Source organism: Fundulus heteroclitus, chromosome 7 (assembly GCF_011125445.2).
Source record: "Fundulus heteroclitus isolate FHET01 chromosome 7, MU-UCD_Fhet_4.1, whole genome shotgun sequence".
NCBI lineage: Eukaryota > Metazoa > Chordata > Actinopteri > Cyprinodontiformes > Fundulidae > Fundulus > Fundulus heteroclitus.
Window position 1 is genome coordinate 15,228,605 of NC_046367.1, and position 18,516 is coordinate 15,247,120.

Here is an 18,516-nt window from a genome sequence, read left to right on the forward strand (position 1 = left end):
TTCAACATTTATATATTAGTATTCTAGGCCATAAACATCATGAGCGCCGGTCCGATCCCCCGCTCCCACCGTCTCAGCTGTTGTGCACCTGCATTGCCTGCTGGTGAGGGTCAGATGGTGGCGCCGTTGTATGGCAGCCGGGCCTCTGTCGGTCCGCCCTAGGGCAGCTGTGGCTACAAACTCACCACCGTCAGGATGTCAGTGTGTGTATGAATGGGCGACTGACTGTGGTGCAAAACGCTTCGGGGTCATCGGACTTGATGAAGCGCTATGCAAGTACAGGCCATTTACCATCATTATGTGTTTGGCATCATTAGCCGTACAGAAAGTAAAAACCCTGATTGGTCTAAAGAAGAAACATGGATGTAATCTATGACTAGTGTGTTGATTTTTGAGCAATGGAGTATCATCGGGGATACGCTTTACGTTAGTAATTGAAATGCTTTTTTTTTTTGGACTCACTGGGGGATAGAAACCGCAGGAGGCTAAATGTGCATTTTCGTTTAACTGTGGCAGGATTTTAAAGCAAACTATTACAGCGCCTCGAAGCAATTAGATGTGTTATTGCAGTGTCATCAGCAGGTAATGGTGTTGCAAGCTGTGTCAAACCAAGCTGCGTAAACTGGAAAAAATATTTAGGTTAGATCATCAGAAACAGCTCATTAATCAAGTCTTTATTTACTTTGAAAGAAACTTCTCGCATTAAACTTCTTTATGTCATGACGATGAGCTGAAAGCGTGAAAAAATTTTTCTTTCTTCGTAAACCACCATCAATTTTTTTTTGTGTTTACACTTTCTAGCTCAAAGTTGTAGTAGGCTTTCTCACAGTATATGGACACAGTTTTATTTGTCATTCTCTGATCTTGCAAAACGAATGAAACTTAACAGGAAGTCATCAAATTACTGTTCCTCTGGCATCAGCTTACAAAAGCTAAATGTGTAAGGGGGGAAAATACAAATCCTTCAGCAGTAGTGTGTGTGCCATTTGCTTCAATTTTTCTGTTTTTCAAAATATAGGTGTAGAGAAATAAGGATGTGTTCAATCTCCGGAAAATCAAAGTGCACTATGTCAGAAATCCAAGGTAAAAAAACAAAAAACAAACAAACAAACAACTAAAGCCGAAAGCAGACACCTAGTCAAGAAGTTGGATCCCCCGGGAACAGCTGGATAAGAACGCAATGTTGTTGTATTACTGGATTTCCAACTGTAACCGCTTTCATCGCAGGAAGTTACATCACAACCGCAGTGTTTCGTCTGCTCCTGTTATGTCCTCTAAAAAACCCTTTCATTCAGCTCAGTTATGAACAACAAAGCGTTTCCTTAAGGAAAAAAGAAAATTAAATCGGCAGAGTCAGGATAATCTTTACAGAGATATATGCCAGACACATGTATTGGCACCCCTGTTAAATAGCTGTAAAAAGCCTTAAATGAAATTGATCTTTTAATTTAGTAGCATTGTCCCACTCATTTGAGTTCATTGAGGTCAAATATTTTATGTTAAGAAATACTTTTTTCCCCCCCACATTCCTATGCATTTCACAAGGTATGAAAATACAGAGAGCATCTCTCTAGATCTTCCAGAGTCCTTGATCCTCTCGCATGCAGGCTTGTCTTCAGCTCAGGCCACTGCTTTTCCACAGAAATTCAGATAAAGGGGGATGGTGTGTCTGGTAAAACTATTTGTGTTGATTTGGCCATGTATCATAAATCATCATCATGTTGAAAGACCCAATAATGACTTGTTTTCCATGCTCTATCAGGGAATGGTATTACAAAAAAAAAACATAACCATACCGAACATGCCAGTGTTTCTTCAAGAACACTTACATTTTATTTTCATCCAACCAAAGCACAAAGGTCCATTTGAAGCCCCAGAAAATTCGTCTTGTTTTACATTTGGGACAGTCATGCAGAGAAGGTTCTTTTTAGCATCTCCCCTAAACAAGTGGTTGGCATGCAGACATAATCTAGCCTGGTTGCTGTTAGGGTCTTGATGATCCCCAAGATGTGACTTGGGCTTTGGGGATGTTTAGCTCCTTCACCTTCTTGCTCATTCTTAATGGTGGAGATAACTATGGTTATATGCCCCAGGAGGGCAGCAGTACAGAGAAATATGACGTGTGATATTTACATATGTCACTCTCAATTTACAAAAAAATAAAGTGTACATACAAATGCGGTTACATTAATTGTCAAGGAATAGTTTGCGGTCTCAATAGTGATTTCGTTAAAAACAATTATTCCTCAAATTAAAGGTTGGACTTTTCTAAATCTTTCAGTGTGAGGTTATACAACTGGAATAAAAGATTAATCTATTTTAAACAGCTTTACCGGGGGGTAAATATATGGCCTTCTCTCATTTCCACATTGGATACAGTATTTTCAATCTAACTGGGTGGCAAACAAATATTTTCCATGATTTCCACAAAACACAATTACAGAAATATCTCTCATATCAAGAAACATGCAACCATTTTTACTCCACGAGTAAAGGCACAACAGAAACTCAGTAATTTGGGTGAGATATTAACATTTTCAAGCAGGAAGTGAATTACACATATCTGCAATTTGAGAACACCATTATCCCTAATGTTGATGTCAGAGCTATAAAAAAATAGCTCAGTATTATGGTGAGCCAATGTTAGAACTATCATACACTTATTCTTATACAATTGTATTTTCAGCGCTTTCAACATTACTGAAATAACTTTATCTATGTTTATTTTTGATTTGTAAAGGCACAAAGCAGATTGTTGAGAAGCCTTTTCTCCAGTTTTAATGTACAACACACAGAAGATACTGTTAAATATGGTGGGGGGAAAAAACACAGCGGCCACTTTACTGAGAGCTCTGTGGCCACGGGGGCATCGGTCTCCAGTCCTTCAGGGCCGGTGTCCTGCAACATTGAGATGTGTGCCTGGTCCACAGCATCTGATCCCCACAGCTAAATTACATCCTCAGCATGGAGTCACGTTCTTCTGAGTCCCGCTAATGACCCAATTATTTGATTCAGGTGCCTTGGTGTAGAGAGCCGTCAAAAGGTTGTAGGACACTTTTAAAGAGTGGGAAATCAGTTCAGCCTCAAAAGGGAGGGCATCATTTAAACCGTATGGACAAGAAATAACACACGAACACAGTTTAAAGTTATGGTCTCCACTCAAACGTGCAAATCCTGTGGTCACACAGCACACCTCTACATTTTCCTAAAGGTTGAGGATCTCCTATAGTTTGAAATGTGCTGTCATTAATTCCCTAACAATCTGAATAAAATCAGCACTAGGGGCAAAATGTGACTGAAATTGCTCGGAAAACTTTGGCAAACTCAAAACCAGACATCCTAAGTCATTTACAGAATGAAACCTTGCACTATTGCACACCAATTCTCTTCCCCCGGTGACAGGAATATTTTGGTTTAAATCACACAGACCCATGGAGAATCTGGGGCTTGTCATTTCTAATGTGTGATGCAACAGGAAGGCAACCTTGTGGCCCCGAGCACACACCGCTAACTACACCAAAGCTCCTTTCCTACAGCACACCAGTATTATCACCAGAGGCCCTTTACAGATTGTACGAATCATATGTGCACACACCAAATGAAGCCCTGCTGTTTAATTAAACCCTCTGAAACATGCAAAATAACAGCTAAAAATATGCACGCTTACACATCAGCATATCATTTCCAGGTCATTTAAGCTATTACACAAATATGTTCAATGCTGGTTTCTGGATATTTTTCAAAGGTATGACTGATCATCTTTTTGGCCTTTCAGACATTAAGACATTCCTGACAGAAAATGAAACAATTACGGTCTCCAATTAGTAGGATGTGAGAAATGTGGTAAGGAAATTACTCAACACATTTTCAACTATCCACTAACTTGACATGAACATTCATGTCTTGAATTTTTGCGCGTTTTATAATTCAGGTCAGGTCATATTTGTCACAATTTAACGAGGGAGTTAGACACCTAGGATCTAAATTCATATTTAAATTAGTGAAAATAACATCCATAGCAGGAGGATGAAATAAAAAAGAAAGAACACAAAATATAGTGGAAAAAAGGCACAAAAAATAAAGATTTAGTGTTGATTTTTTTTTTATCCAAAAAGAGTTATACAGTATCTCCTCACTTGACAGTGTTTACATTTATCAAGCTAAAGATGTAACTACAGTAGATGATCTAATTGCATGTACATGTGTGGATGACTGCAAACCAAAAACACAAATTTATATGTCAAATAAAAGGTGGACGGTAATTATTATAATCTAATTTAGTGGGGAGAGCTGTAGTTTCTGATTGTTTATCTCACAAACTGGTGAATAGACATTCATATTTCTTCATGGAAAATTGTGACTTCCTTTTAATATGTATATTATATAATGAATATTATTTTGGTCTGGAGCAACTTTAATACATATTTACAGTTTAAGGTGATAGAGGTAAAGCAGCAGCCACACACTGCTGATTAAATGTGCTGATTTAACTGGTCATTATCTGAGTGACCTTCTGCTCTGGAGGATAAAGGTCTTTGTACCCACTGATTGCCCATCGATACAGAGTTTTTTTTATTTTTCATTTTTTTTAAATCTTCGCATCAATTATGCCTCACGGTCAAGAGCACTGCTCAGAGAGACTGCAAAAAAAAAAAAAAAAAAATCCAAGAGCAGCATCTTTGACTCTACAGGCGTCAGGTAGCAGAATAAATGTGACCGGTCATGACAAGGCCATTTAAAATAGCATGCTAAACAATGTAGTCCAATGCAACAGCAGGAAAAGGCATTTCCAAGCAAACAGAAGAGCAGAAAGATATCTATTTTATGCATAATCAGTGAGCCTGAAATAACAGCCTTGAGGTTTAAAAACAAATCCCATAAAACAAAGCTCCTTTGCTTGAAAACACAAATTTAAACATATGACTGAAGGGTCTGAACGTCACATCGGTTATACCAAACTTATCCTCTCAAAAAGCTAACAAAAAAGTTGTTCAGGAAACCGTAAAATAAGCACTCTTGCAATATCATCCCCATTCTCCAAATGTTTAAACTTCCAAATTAGAAAGGAGTGGGTTGGGTTGGATATTTTTAAAAGTTCAGCATGTGCATGTACATAACTACAACAACATGGAAAAACTGTGCAAATAACAGCAGGGCTGTAAATGCTGTTTGTAGTACAATGTTGTATGTCTCATCAGAGAAGAGTCTGCCCAGAAAAGAGCTGTGTTGTTGCTGTCAGCGCATTAAAATAAGTTTAAGGTTTTGCTACAAGTCCATAATATGAAGATCATTTAAGCTTGGCACCCTGTGGTATTCATGTTTAGGACTCTTATTTTCTTCCTTAAAAGAAAATAGTTTCTGAGTTGTGTCGAAAGGTTGGCTAAAGTTTGGTTTGTACTTGACATATCTGCAAGGTCCTCGCAGCCAACTCATTTTCATTTTGGCTACCGCGCCCCAGCGCACGGCCAAAAGTTTCCTCTCCGCACTAGTAAAAATTCTTAACTACGCAGATAGTGCCATTGTGGAAAAACAGGGCAGAAAAGCAAGAGCTCCTTCTGGCGGAGGTTGGTGAAAATAGAAATCTTTATGATCCACACAACGCTGGCCCCTAGAGGCGAGGAGGATAGTGCTATTTCAGAGGGAAGCCTACGTGGAGCATAAATGCAGCAGGCATTATGTCTGCACGGAACGCACGTGCGTCAAGGATAAACTAGCCTTAATAAATATAAACTAGCCTTTATAAAGACCTACCACACACACAACACATCACATTCCTCACGCTGAAAACAAAGCCCATACTGAGCGGGCTGCAGGTGATCCGCTCAGATCTCAGTCTAAGTCTCACCTTCAGCGGAGCCATTTCAGCCTTTCACAAAGTTTGCTGGGCCTCTGTAAAAAAATTTGTGGCAGCATTTTGGACAGTCAGAATGAATTTATTGACCCTATACATGTCATCAAGCGCTAACGGTTAGCCGCTAACAACGCTAAAGTTAGCATCTACTTCAGACCGGCTAAATATGCCAAAACAAAGCAAATTTTGAATGAGCCTGTATGAAATTTGCTTAACCTTTATAGTTTAATGGCTGAAACGCTTTGGCTGATCAGAGCATAACTGGATGATGCTATATTGATCACTTCTTTAATCTGCGGAAACACAAAACTGTTTTAAATACATTGTTTTGGCAATTCTACTAATTCTAAACTGATTTTTTATTTCTTAAAACACAGTTTGTGATATGTGAAACTTTCCTCATCTTGTTCTCCTGGACCCAGCACAGTAATCTTGATCTATTTTCACTCCCCCCGACTAGAAACCACAGAATTTCACATCTTACATTAAACCCACAACATAGTGTAAGAATTAACAAAACTGTCTGTGGCTTCTCTCCTGAAGCCACAGACAAAACAACCTACCTGTATTAATGAGAGGTTACGGAGATCCAATCTGAAAAGGTAGTTTCTGGATTGGGAAAATGAGAAGAAAAAGAGATGTGTGAGTGATTTTGCCTCCCTACAAAGTACCTACACAACTGCTCGGTGAACTATTGTTTTGAGGATTTTCACATTGATGGAATATCAGTTTTATTTTGATGTGCATGACTGTAACGCAGCCAAACCAGGCGAAAGCTGAGCTCATATCCTTTCATCAGAGAATGCACACTAACACACACACACACACAAACACACACTCTTGCAGCATGATGCATTTCTCTCAAATTCCTTCCTCCTGCCAAATCTAGAGCTTAACTTGGTCCAGAGAGGCCTTAGTAGAGCAAGTTAGAGGCATCATTATCCAAAACCACGCAGGATAAGTGAGTCAGAAAGGGTATCACTTTCTCAGTAATGTGCTCTGCGGGGAGAGAAGCTGAGTGGATTTAAGGTTTCTTACCTGGCACCAACAATAAGCTCATCCCTAGTCAGGTCAAGGGTGAGCTGTGAGTAGTCTCTCACACCAGGGTGGAAGAACGTGGAGATCCACGGGCTGAGCGCTGCGAAAGAAAGAAAGACAAAGGGTTTAGCAGGGGCTAAAGAATGTCAAGAAAAAGAATCCTGCGCAATATACAAAATAAAAATCTCTGTTTAGTTTTTCTACGTAGAGAGAATTAAACTCTTGGCCTTGCACAAAAAAGCCACTTACTGGATTTCTGCTATACACAAGGTGCAAGGGTAACTTATATTACCAGGGGCACAGCAGTTTGTCCTGCAATTGGTGGGTTGCCGGTTAGATCCCCTGATCTAACCAGGCAAGACGCTGACCACCAGTTTGTGCTGATGTATGGTAGCCTTGTCTCTGTCAGTCTGCCCCAGGGCAGCTGTGGCTACTAACATAGCTCACCACCGTCATGGGGTGAATGTGTGAATGACTAAACTGTAGTGTAAAGTGCTATGGCTTTGTATAGTTAAAGCACTATACAAGTACAAGTCATTTACCATTTTACATTTTTGTCACCTTACAAGCCTCAATTTATTTTATTGTGAATTTATGTAATAGACCAACAAGAATCAGTGCATAATTATAAAGCAGAAGGAAAATCAGAAAGGAAATTTTTCCACAAATAATAATCCAAAAAAACTGTGATGTGTGTTTGTATTGAACTCTCCAGACTCAGTGCTTTATACAGGCAGCTTTCCCAGCTATTGCAGCTGCGAGTTTTAGGGTGTGTTTCTACCAGACTGAAATCTTTGGTTAAAGCCTCTTGGCAAACGAGCCTCTTTGTAAAGAAGAAGCTCGAGCTCAGTGAGACTGGGTGGAGAATTTCAGAGAACATACATTTCTAAGTGTAAATTGGATTCAAGTCTGGACTTTAACTGGGCCACTCTAACACACAACTCTGCTTCAATCTAAACCTTCCCATTGAATCTCCAGCTGTATGTTTTCCTGTTGGAAGGAAAACCTGAGTCACAAGTGCTTCCTTCTAGGATTTCCCAGTATTTAGCTCCATCCATGTTGCCATAAAACTTTGACCAGTAAATTACCCCCTCAGCACCATGACGTTTCACATCAGCACACATTGGGTTTTGCTTGTAGACACAAAAAAAAAGTATGTTTTAATCTCATCTGACAAGAACATCTTCTTTCACATGTTTACTGAGTCCCTGACATGGCTTGTGGCAAACTGTGACACCGACTTTTTATGGCTGTCTTTTAACAGTGGCTTTCTTCTCATCATTTTCCCATAAAAAAAGTAGATTTCTCTAGGGCACCACAAGTAGCTGCCCTCTCAGCTGATATTCCATCCTGAGGTATGGCTCTCTCTAGCTCCCCCAGACTCACCATCCCAGTAAAACACACGTTACAACATGACAAAATGCCAAAAATGTTTAGGTAGTATGAACACCTTTGAATGGCACCATATATCAGCTACAGCTCTTTGTATTTGTATGTTAAATTGTATTGTATTTTGATATAAAAACAGTTTTTGCACCAAACAGTCGTTTATTTTTAAAAAAGGCTAATCAGTGCGCTGAGTATCAGTGAGCAGCAAAGTAAAAGACCAATAACCAGAGTAGAAAAAGCCTGCTCCAGTCTCAGGGTGTCTCCTACAGAGGAGGACAAAGCTGTCCAGGCCCCATCAGGCACAAGGATCCTGATACAACCAGACATCCGTACAAACACAGCTCTGTGTGGGGCACAGAGCTGAATCCTCAGCACTGTTTGAGCACGGCATTTACAAATCTGAATTTCAAAGCAGCGAACCGGAGGGGCTGACTGGTGGGGCCTTTAATGCCACGTTGAATATTACAGGACACACACAAGTGTTCTTTTCCTCAGTCTTTCTATGTGCTCACCTCTAAACGGATTTGTTTAAAAAATGAATGCGTGTACAGCTCGAAGGGATTTGCCATATTTCACGCTGCACAACAATTGTAGCACTTAGAGAGGACAGAGGTTTTTGATTTTAGCAGCTTAAACAGCTGCGTTAAATAGATTTGGGATCTTCCCCCCCGCCGTGTTAAAACAAACCTGAACAACAAGCGGGGGCTGAGGCAAAAACAGCAGAAATTAATCTGGGAAAGAAATCTAACTATGGAAACATTTAAAGGATAGAAAAAACTTGCTACCCACCATGAAAAAAAAATGCACATGTATAGCAGAGGAACTGACCATCACTCTGCCTTTAATGCCACTTCTTTCTTTTTTAATGTGTCCTGTCTGGCAGTGTAACATTAAGAACTGCTGTCTTAATGCCAAAGAGACAGCAACAGATTTACTTTGTGGGTCGTTACTGCTTTCACTATAGTGCTCAGCTTGATATATATGCAAAAAAACTTTATTTGATAATATTTTGGGGTTATTTCACGTTCAATGGACACAGAAATGGTAGCAGAGAAGGAAAGGTAGAGAAAAATATGAGACAAAAAAGATAATACAAGATAAGAAGAACTGGTGATATGTTTTCCAAAACACGTGACCTAGAGAGAGACATTATAATCAAAACAAAACCAGGAATCTTTCCCAAAAACGAAAAGAATGACTGATCGTATAACCCCATTTGTTCACCAAAACATATTTATCAGTGATTATATGTGAAACCTTTGGCTTCAGTACAAATATTGATTAATATAAAGGTGGTCACTGAACTTTTAAAATGTTGAACAAAAGCTTTTTTGTTTATCAAAGTCAGAGCCAAAAGTTAAAAGAACTCTTCACTATGCTGGTATGTGGATCTCAGGATTGATGGGGCCCATATGGCGGCATCATCTGGAAACACAACTAGAGAGATGATTTATGATGCAGCAGAAGATGGCAGCAGCAGTACAGGGTGGCGCTCCTCATTTGGAAGATAAGAAACAAAACGCAAAAACATACACATATTTCACTTCGGCCTGTTAATGCAAGCAGACAAGGTATGTGGATTATCTGCCAGATGTGGATTTGCACTCTGTTAGTGCTTGCTGAACAGCTGTCATGTTGAAGATGCATTTGGGGTGAGGAGGGGAGGAGAGTTCGATCCTAATCACTTTACGTCTCCAGAGGCAAACACGGTGGTCCAGTCACACGTTTACAACCTGGAAACAGTCGGATGCTTGAAGATTCAAATGATTCCAAAAACACATCAAAACTGATCTTGCAAATGAAGCTAATATTAGGCTTCTGGAAGGGTCCAGATATAAGACAAGATAAGATAAGATAAGATAGTCTTTATTGATCTCACAATAGAGAAATTCACTCGTCACATCGGCTCATACAAGAAGGTGCAGAGTAGGGAAGGTGCATTCAGTTATATACAGTGAATCTTCATATCTACAATGGATCAAAAAAGAATACCAAAAAATACAAAAAAGGAAATAGGAATGTAAATGTCTCATTTACATTCTTAGTGGTCTATATATATATATATATATATATATATATATATATATATATATATATATATATATATATATATATATATATATATATATCAATAAACATATCTATATACTTAAATATATACATATATCTATGCGCCTACATACATACGTACCTACGCGTATATACGTGCATATACATTGTATACATTTGTACATACATACATACATACATGTGTACTGACTTATGTTCAGGTGTTGATAGCAGCAGAAGTCACTACATCAGGATTATTACACGGGTTGTAGGACAGTGTATCAACCTTATTGGAAATGTATAGGCTGCGCTTAAAAGCTGGCTCAGTCAACCAAGCACACTGGACACGCTCGTCTAATTTATTATCATTTCTGTTAATGCCTCCAGCCAGAAGGATGCCAGAAGTTTGTTCATTGTTAGAGGAAAACTTCTCCGCAACTTGATGCAGGGTGCTTAACCAAACATTATTGATGGTGGGTATACGTATGCATTTCATCCTGTATATTTAATATTGCTCATATCTCAGTTAAGAAATGTATTATTAAAGGTAAAGCAAAAATTTAATCGAATTATCAAAAGCCAAAAATCTTTGCCAGTCATTCTGATGACAAGTGTATTTAAACTTAGGACTGAAAAAGCACCAATATTGTCAAGTAGAAGAAAAAAAAAAGGAAGGCTTTGACAACTGCGTATTGATTTGAGTCCATAATGAGCAGTCTCTTTTGGATCCAAGCGGGAGGTTCAGTTGTGGCCCCTATGGTCCTTTAAACTAGACCTGCTAGGTAATGCGCAGATAGACCAAAGAAAGCGCAGTGAAAGCGAAGCTGTCAAATAATCTTGCAGCAATAGAAACCTCTCAGCAGGAGGAAAATGGATGAAAATCCCCCTCTTGTCTGCAACAAAACACAGCTTACAAGCAGTAATACTTGCCAAAGACGGTACTGCAGTGCACTGACCACACAGGGAGCAGAACCTTTCGCTTGGGGGGCCTTTTTGTTATTTTCGAGCCACAAAAGAGGGATAGAATCCCCCCAAAAAAGACCCACACTACCATGTGTACGGCTAATAACAAAATAATAGATGGCTCATTATTCTAACGACAGCTCTAATCTGATTGAGAGGATAATACAAGTCACACGAGCATCATAAGTCTGCGTGGAAGCCCACCGGCCAAAAACTCCAGAGATTAATGGAGTGCCTGAAAATTGAGAAGAAACTGTAAAAGATGTTTGCAGATACAGGAATAATAATCTCTACTTATCACATAATTGCTCAAAATGTCTTCTCTTCTTCTTGATCTAAATATTTATATCAATCCTTTGCATGCACACAGAGGTCTGACCTCTGGATGTGTTTTTTTGTGTGGTGATTAGAAAATACGTAAGGTGGATGTAGAGGCCAGTCTAAGCAGGTGAGTGGGTCCATCTGAGCGGCCATGTGTGATTAATCGCTGCGGAGGCTAAAGCTGGAGCGTAAGGAGGCAACAGTCGGTGTGTTTTGGGCACCTTTAACCCTACAGTCTTAAGTAAACACGCCTGAAGTTCATTTAAAGAATCCATCATGATGCAGAGAGGGAGCGCTGGCTTTCTACACGGGAGGAATAAACATGGTTCTTATCTAACGCGGGGTGAAATAACTGATCACCAAATAACTGCATTACCAAATCGTGTGTCGGAATAAATGTAACCAAAAATATTTATAACACACAGTGAACCTGCTGTCTTTGTTAACAGTCGAATGCCGGCTCCTGGTTTTGTACTGAAAAACTCCTGTTTTGTTAATTGCTGTCAACACTGATAGCGCGTGTCTTCGCCTCTTTGTGCCTTCTGCATAATGTTCATCCACGGTAGCGGAAAACCCCAGATTCATTGCCGAATATGGCATCCCTTAACTCATGATCAGCCCACAGCTCGCCATTACAGCAACAGTCCAAATGCTGGGATTTCTGCTTTGATATCAATGGAAGCTTTTGCAAATTGTGGCTAGGGTTATATGCAGGATAGCAAAGCCCAGTGTCGTGTAACGAGTCCAGTGTAACTGAGGCTGGATGGCGAATGCAGATGTCACGTAGTCTGTTAGTGCCTCGGGTGATTTAACCTTGATGAAATGTGTGGGTGCCCTGAAGTATCGATTCCATCAGTGGTCTACGAGATGTCTGTATACGCAACCTGAGTAATTACACCAAACAACAAGTCGGCCTTATTCAAACCCACAGTGCAATCCCTATCAAACATTTTCTAAATCATAGAATTAGCAATGGTATCAAGGTGTTACTCGATTGTATCTGTTGCTTTATGTCTGTTGGTTGTGCTGTTCTTTTTGCGTCTCTTTCCAGGTGATGGAGCAGACAGAGGACGTTTTATCATTCTCTTCCTTTTATCTCTTCTATCTTTCACCTCTTCTCTTTCTTTTTTTTTTCTCTTCTTGTTTTTCTTTTACTCTCCTACTTTCCCATTGTAGTGTCCATATAATTTGAAATTCTCCCTGCAGGAATCACAATAAAGCTATTTACATGCACAAATCAAGCGGAGCATTATGGCGAAAGCTGTTTGCTCCACTCGTGAAAGCAAAATCTGTCGAGCTCTATTTGGCATTAAGACATCAATTGTTATTGCCACATTGCTAGACAGGACACTGGGAACAAAAAAACAACAAAAAAAAAAAACATTTTCAACAGCTGCCAGTGCTGTACAGGGCATTGTCTAATTACTGTTTCGGCTTACTGTCGGGTGCTCAGGAAACTGCCTGCAGCACAATGGCTCCACCAGTTACGGCACTATTTGCACCATACCTGTTCTAGGTATGGTGCCAGCTTTTTGATAATCAGCTAATTTTCATTACTGTCATTGGTTTGCATGTAGGCACGGGCTGGTTATCGGCAGCAAGGCGCACCAGGAAGTGATCGGTTCAGTCGTGGCAAAATCCTCCGTCGCACCCTTCATCTGGCTTGAAGTTCTTATAGTTAGATGCCAAAGAATAGTGACGGCGGGACCAGACTTTTCTCCGACTGTACGGAGCACGCCACTATTTAAGACTGTTCAGAATGAAAATAGAACCGACGCTTAATGGTAAATGTCGACAGCAAATTCTAAAAGCAAACTCTTGCTTGAAGGTGAACTGAAGCTGATCTAATAGCACTGGGTGAGCGGGATATATGGCACCCATCAAACCAAAATTTAAACAACCCCTCCACATTAATGCTAAATATATCCAGGAAAACATCCACAAATTCAAATAAATGGCACTTTGAGAAATGTCAGACAGCTAACACTGACTTATTCTCCCCATATAATAAGGCCATTAAAACCGAGCACATGACACGAGCCATAAAAAAGGCTGTGTGGTGAAGAAATAGATAACAAGAAAATAATTTTCACAGAGGCGTAATGCAGCTCCCCATAAAAAACAGAAGCTGTTAGTGTTCAGTTAGAGGGTTTAATGGGAAGCATAAATCTCTTGAAATCTATACTGGGAAGCACATAAAACATTTCAACACCTGCTTGTAAAAAAATAAAAAGATAAAAAATAAGGGGGGGAAAAAAAGCAGAATTTCATTAAATGTCCTATAGGAGAGATCACGGGCTTGTTTGTCCTTTTAGAAGAGCCTAAGAGCAACCAATCAGCTTTCACTGAGTGACATTTATCTTCCTGCTTACAAGTGGCTTTATGTGCCCTGCTCGCTGCTTCCCCTCATAACCGTCTGAACCGGCCGTGGGGAAGAAAAGGGGGAAGTACCGCAGGACGAAGATGAAGGTTTTTTTTTCCTTACAGCTAACTTCTGGGGCATGGATGGACATGAGGAATGATCCCGTCTGTCTTTCACCTGGGCAATCAGCAGGCAGAGCGATTAATACGTTGGAGGGATGAGGAAATCCATCTCACACAGATTTAAGTCAAATTCTTCCAGTCTCCTCCTGGGTTTTTTTTTTTTAAACATTTACTTTATCCCTGCATGTGGGAAGAATGAAAAAAGAAGAACCCCGGCCGACATGAGTTATTGCGAGGCCAAGTTCGGATGAAGAGCAATCAAATCTTTAAAATGCCAACGTATTATGGAGCCAGAGAGAAAAAAAAAAAAAAATCGAAAAAAAAAAAAAAAACAGGCTGAAAAACTAACCTTCATATGAAAACACACCGCCTGACCACAATCCCATCCATTAAACCTTAATGCTATGTGAGATTTTCCCCAAGTCTGAGTTTACGGAAAGGGTTATTTGATAAAGATCCAATCTTACCGACATCTAATCCCTGAAAATGTGAGCTTCTGGATCTTCTTCAAGCTAAGCTGTCAAACAGTGTTAGGCTCTGATCCAGGAGGATGGTGTCAGCTTTTAAGGTTACGGTCCAAAGTTAGACTTCAAAGAATATTTACCATTAAGGCCATGTGATAAATCTATGTCACATCCGAAGGTGTGGTGCATGCATCTTTAAACCTTTATATTCTCAAACCTAATTAGCTCAAGCCCAATCCGCCTTAAACTGTATTATATGTGTGTTACCACTGCGGTGCTGCAAAAAGGTCTAACGTAAATGGTTTAAAGCCCTGAAGTATTATTTTCCCAGGAGCATTCCCTCCCTGTCGAAAGTAGAAGCCTGTGATTTTCAGTCTGTTACAATAAAAGACAATGTAAGCTTTAAATAAGTTTAAACTTATTCTTCAGGATTTACAAAATGGAAATCCTGTTTGAAAAGCTATAAGTCGCCAGGAGTGGGTGATTCCCTTGGTGCCTTCATACAGTTTAAATCCAGATTAGTTGGATCTGGAGGCTGAAGCTGACAGTTTTTTTTTTTTTACGGAGGTTTATTAAAACACAGTGCTATGACCTTCTGGGCCATTGCCAGGTTTGCATTAGAGTGTAATTTACACAAAAGCTGATGATAATTCACACGGGAAACGGAGGGTGAAAGCGGTGCGCTACCAACAGGCTTCCTGTGTCAAACACATACTGACAACAGTGAATGTAAATTGGTTCCAGTCAGCATAGCTAGAAACCTAAGACTGGGTAAAAACCTATAAAATACAAGTTCAAATGTTACAAAGTTATGCTTTACTTCCACTTCCACCTCCATTATCAGTAAATGTTTCATACAGGAAGGTCATTGGTGGCGCACAATGATCTCTGTGTAAATTTAAAAATTCATAAAACCGAGGTTCTCATTACCAACTATGACAATTTCAAGACTCCAGTTAAGAATTCATAAGACGGCTTCGCTCTTAGCCCACCCAAGACGTTAGCTTCAGGCTTCAGAACAAACTAAACCAGGCTTATACTAAATGAAGATGCCAAGCGAGTTGCCATAACTGCTCATCACCCTTTAGCAGAACATTACGTCTCAAAATCCTAAACTTTTCCCTTTAAAACTGGAGGGACTGAAACATACTGGAGAGAGCATCCCTCCAGTCAGTCAGCTCCCTTCCCCCCAAAAAGCTCCATCCTGAAAGTTAAGGGTAATAGCAAAATTACCGGCTCCCTCCCTACCAGGGCCACTTCCTGGGGAAAATTTCAGCCAGAGTGATCCGTTTTTACCCTGTTAGAAGCAGAGGGATCCACGCTATTTTACCAAAGAGGGAGCATGCCTGATACGTGGTACTAAAAAGTGGAAAGCACAATTTCATTTCAAATTAGTCTAATGGGAAAGAACAGCCCAGGGGGAAGCTAGAAGGTGATGTGTTATTGTGAAGCTACTGTAGTACCTAGAATCACTGTATAAAACTAGTTATTTGCTACGTTTCCAGTTTAGGAAAACACTGGTTAATTACTTGCTGGATTAAAGCTTTATAGCTATATCCAACCTAAACGAGTCATTGGTCACTTATTAATCTGGATCTTTAGTCCTTCCACAGTGACTATAACTTTGGCCAAAAGTGGCATTAAATGACAGCGAAAGCAAGGAGTGTCGTGAAATATAAAGTAATTTTGAAAAAGTTTTAGCATTTTCCAGATTTTATTTCTGTAAAGCTGCGAATGATGTAATTATTTTTTTCTATTTGTCCACAAATACTACATAATAGATCAAACAAGAAGTTTTTTTTATTGAATTCTTGTAATAGTTTAACTTTTTGTCCTTATTCTGAAAACCTAAAAGAAAAGTACAATGTTGGTGTCTTATTAATAATCCACCAGAAACATATAAGGAAAAACTATAACTTGGTTAGCTAATTTTTTTTTAAAGATGTAGGTTTCGGAGCTGTAGACAAATATTGTTTTGTAGGAGTGAGGAAAAATGGCTGTGTGCATTGTGAAGGTTGCTGACCCAAGGTCTGCCTTAACCAAATAGAAAGACATTAAAATAAGCTTGATAGCAATGAAACAACCCTATTTAAAATATATATATATCTTTTGCCTTGAGTATCACTCAAGTCTTGCACAGAGTACTGTATAGTCAGAATTGCTCGGAACTGTGTCTTCTGCACAATCTGAGATGGTACGTGTTTTTTTACTTGAACAGTAATTCCACTTGAAGTTGTTTTAACCCCTCTAAAAAGCTGATGCACTGCGTCCGACTCCTGAGCAGCAGGGCTTTAATCAGACGGTAGGTAATACACTGCCGTGCTGGCTCATAAGAAGTGGCTGCTGCTTTCACTCCAGATCTACAGATGTTGCTTTTGTCAATAAAATCCATTAGACTGGAGGAGGTGTTCCTGCAAACCCCTCACAGACATGGAAGGCTTTTCTGGTTTTCAGATATACGTTCAACAGGTTTGTTTTTAGATTTCTGGGACAACGGTCCCATTTTGGACAGACATGTAGGCTGAACATGATAAGTGAACTGAATGCACTAGATAACACACAGCCAATATGACTTATTTGCGTGTGTCCTTGTTCAGGCTATTCATAGTACTGTGTCAATATTGCCTGTTTTAAAAAAAAGGCATAAAAAGGCACAGTAATTTATTTATTTAGAAATCTTGGCTGATGTGGCTTCACTTAGTAAAACCTAAACTTCCTTAGACTGATTACTGAGAATATGAATTTAAGTTATTTATGCAATTTAGGAGGTACTCTCTCTCTATCTATCTATCTATCTATCTATCTATCTATCTATCTATCTATCTATCTATCTATCTATCTATCTATCTATCTATCTATCTATCTATCTATCTATCTATCTATCTATCTATATATGTGTGTGTGTGTGTGTGTGTGTGTGTGTGTGTGTGTGTGTGTGGCTCATCTCACTCACTTTGTATTTATAAATATAGAATAAATGTGGAAGATACCTAAATTGCATAAGTAACTTACATTTATTTCTCCCACATATTAAAGGAGAAACAAGTTTACTGCCTCACTCAATGTAAGAGGTTGAACACTGAAAACTAAAGGAAACATCGATGAGGAACATCATACTTTTGGCCTGACTCATGAGGATCCAAAAAAAAAAAAACTCTCAATGTGGACCCACAAGGCTTTTTTGCCTGATTTTCTTGACTACCCATATATCCAAATGTCCTATATTTCACAAGGTTAATTAATTTTTATCAGAGGAAAGTGCCTCAATTTTGTTTATACAACCCTAATTAAGAAGTGTTATGACAGTGTTTCAGATATGAGGCTACAACTGAAAAAACAAATAACAAACCTTTACAACCACATCAGTGGAAAGCTGACACCTTGTCTTCTGTCTAGATGATCAGACTGAAAAGCTCAAAGTGAAACTACTGGGCCTGGCACTGACGCTGAAATCTTTGACTCAGTTTTGAGTTACACATCAAATCTGTTCCAAATAGTTGCATCTTGTTTCCAGAGCATGAGCATTTCTTTCTCTGAGCCAAAACAAAGAGATTACTCAATGTTTTTATCACATGCAAATGGGATTACTGTAATGCCTTTCTTTGTTTATATACCTGAAAATAAGAGTCACTATTACAGTAACTCCAGACCTCTGCATGAATGCTGATGAAAACAAGTAAAAAGAAAACACAAAAACCTGTTTTACATCAAGTTCTCTGGTAATCTGTTTCCTTCTACCTATTGCAAGATACTTTTATTTGATCACATATGTCTTAAAGTCTTTCAAATTGTTTGGTTACTAGACATACTAGTAAATAAATTGGTGAATATTTTAAATTTTTCCTAGTATTCCCAGAGGAAAACAACGTATAGACTATATGACATAAAAAGACATGGCTTTTTTATTTCCTGTGTTTAAAACACTTCTTTAGGTTGACCTACATAAAGAGCCAAGAG

The 18,516-nt window shown here is 39.1% G+C and overlaps 1 protein-coding gene across 2 annotated transcripts in view; it reads right to left on the reverse strand.

Annotated features, from left to right (window-relative positions):
• Window positions 1–18,516, reverse strand: part of sema5ba (sema domain, seven thrombospondin repeats (type 1 and type 1-like), transmembrane domain (TM) and short cytoplasmic domain, (semaphorin) 5Ba) — a 270,882-nt gene that overhangs the window by 132,284 nt on the left and 120,082 nt on the right. For both annotated transcript variants that reach the window (XM_036139025.1, XM_012868532.3), the window contains exons 4-5: window positions 6,890–6,989; window positions 6,415–6,460 (exon numbers count right to left, since the gene is read on the reverse strand). In XM_036139025.1, the coding sequence (XP_035994918.1) occupies window positions 6,415–6,460; window positions 6,890–6,989 (146 nt within the window). The remainder of the gene's footprint in view (window positions 1–6,414; window positions 6,461–6,889; window positions 6,990–18,516) is intronic.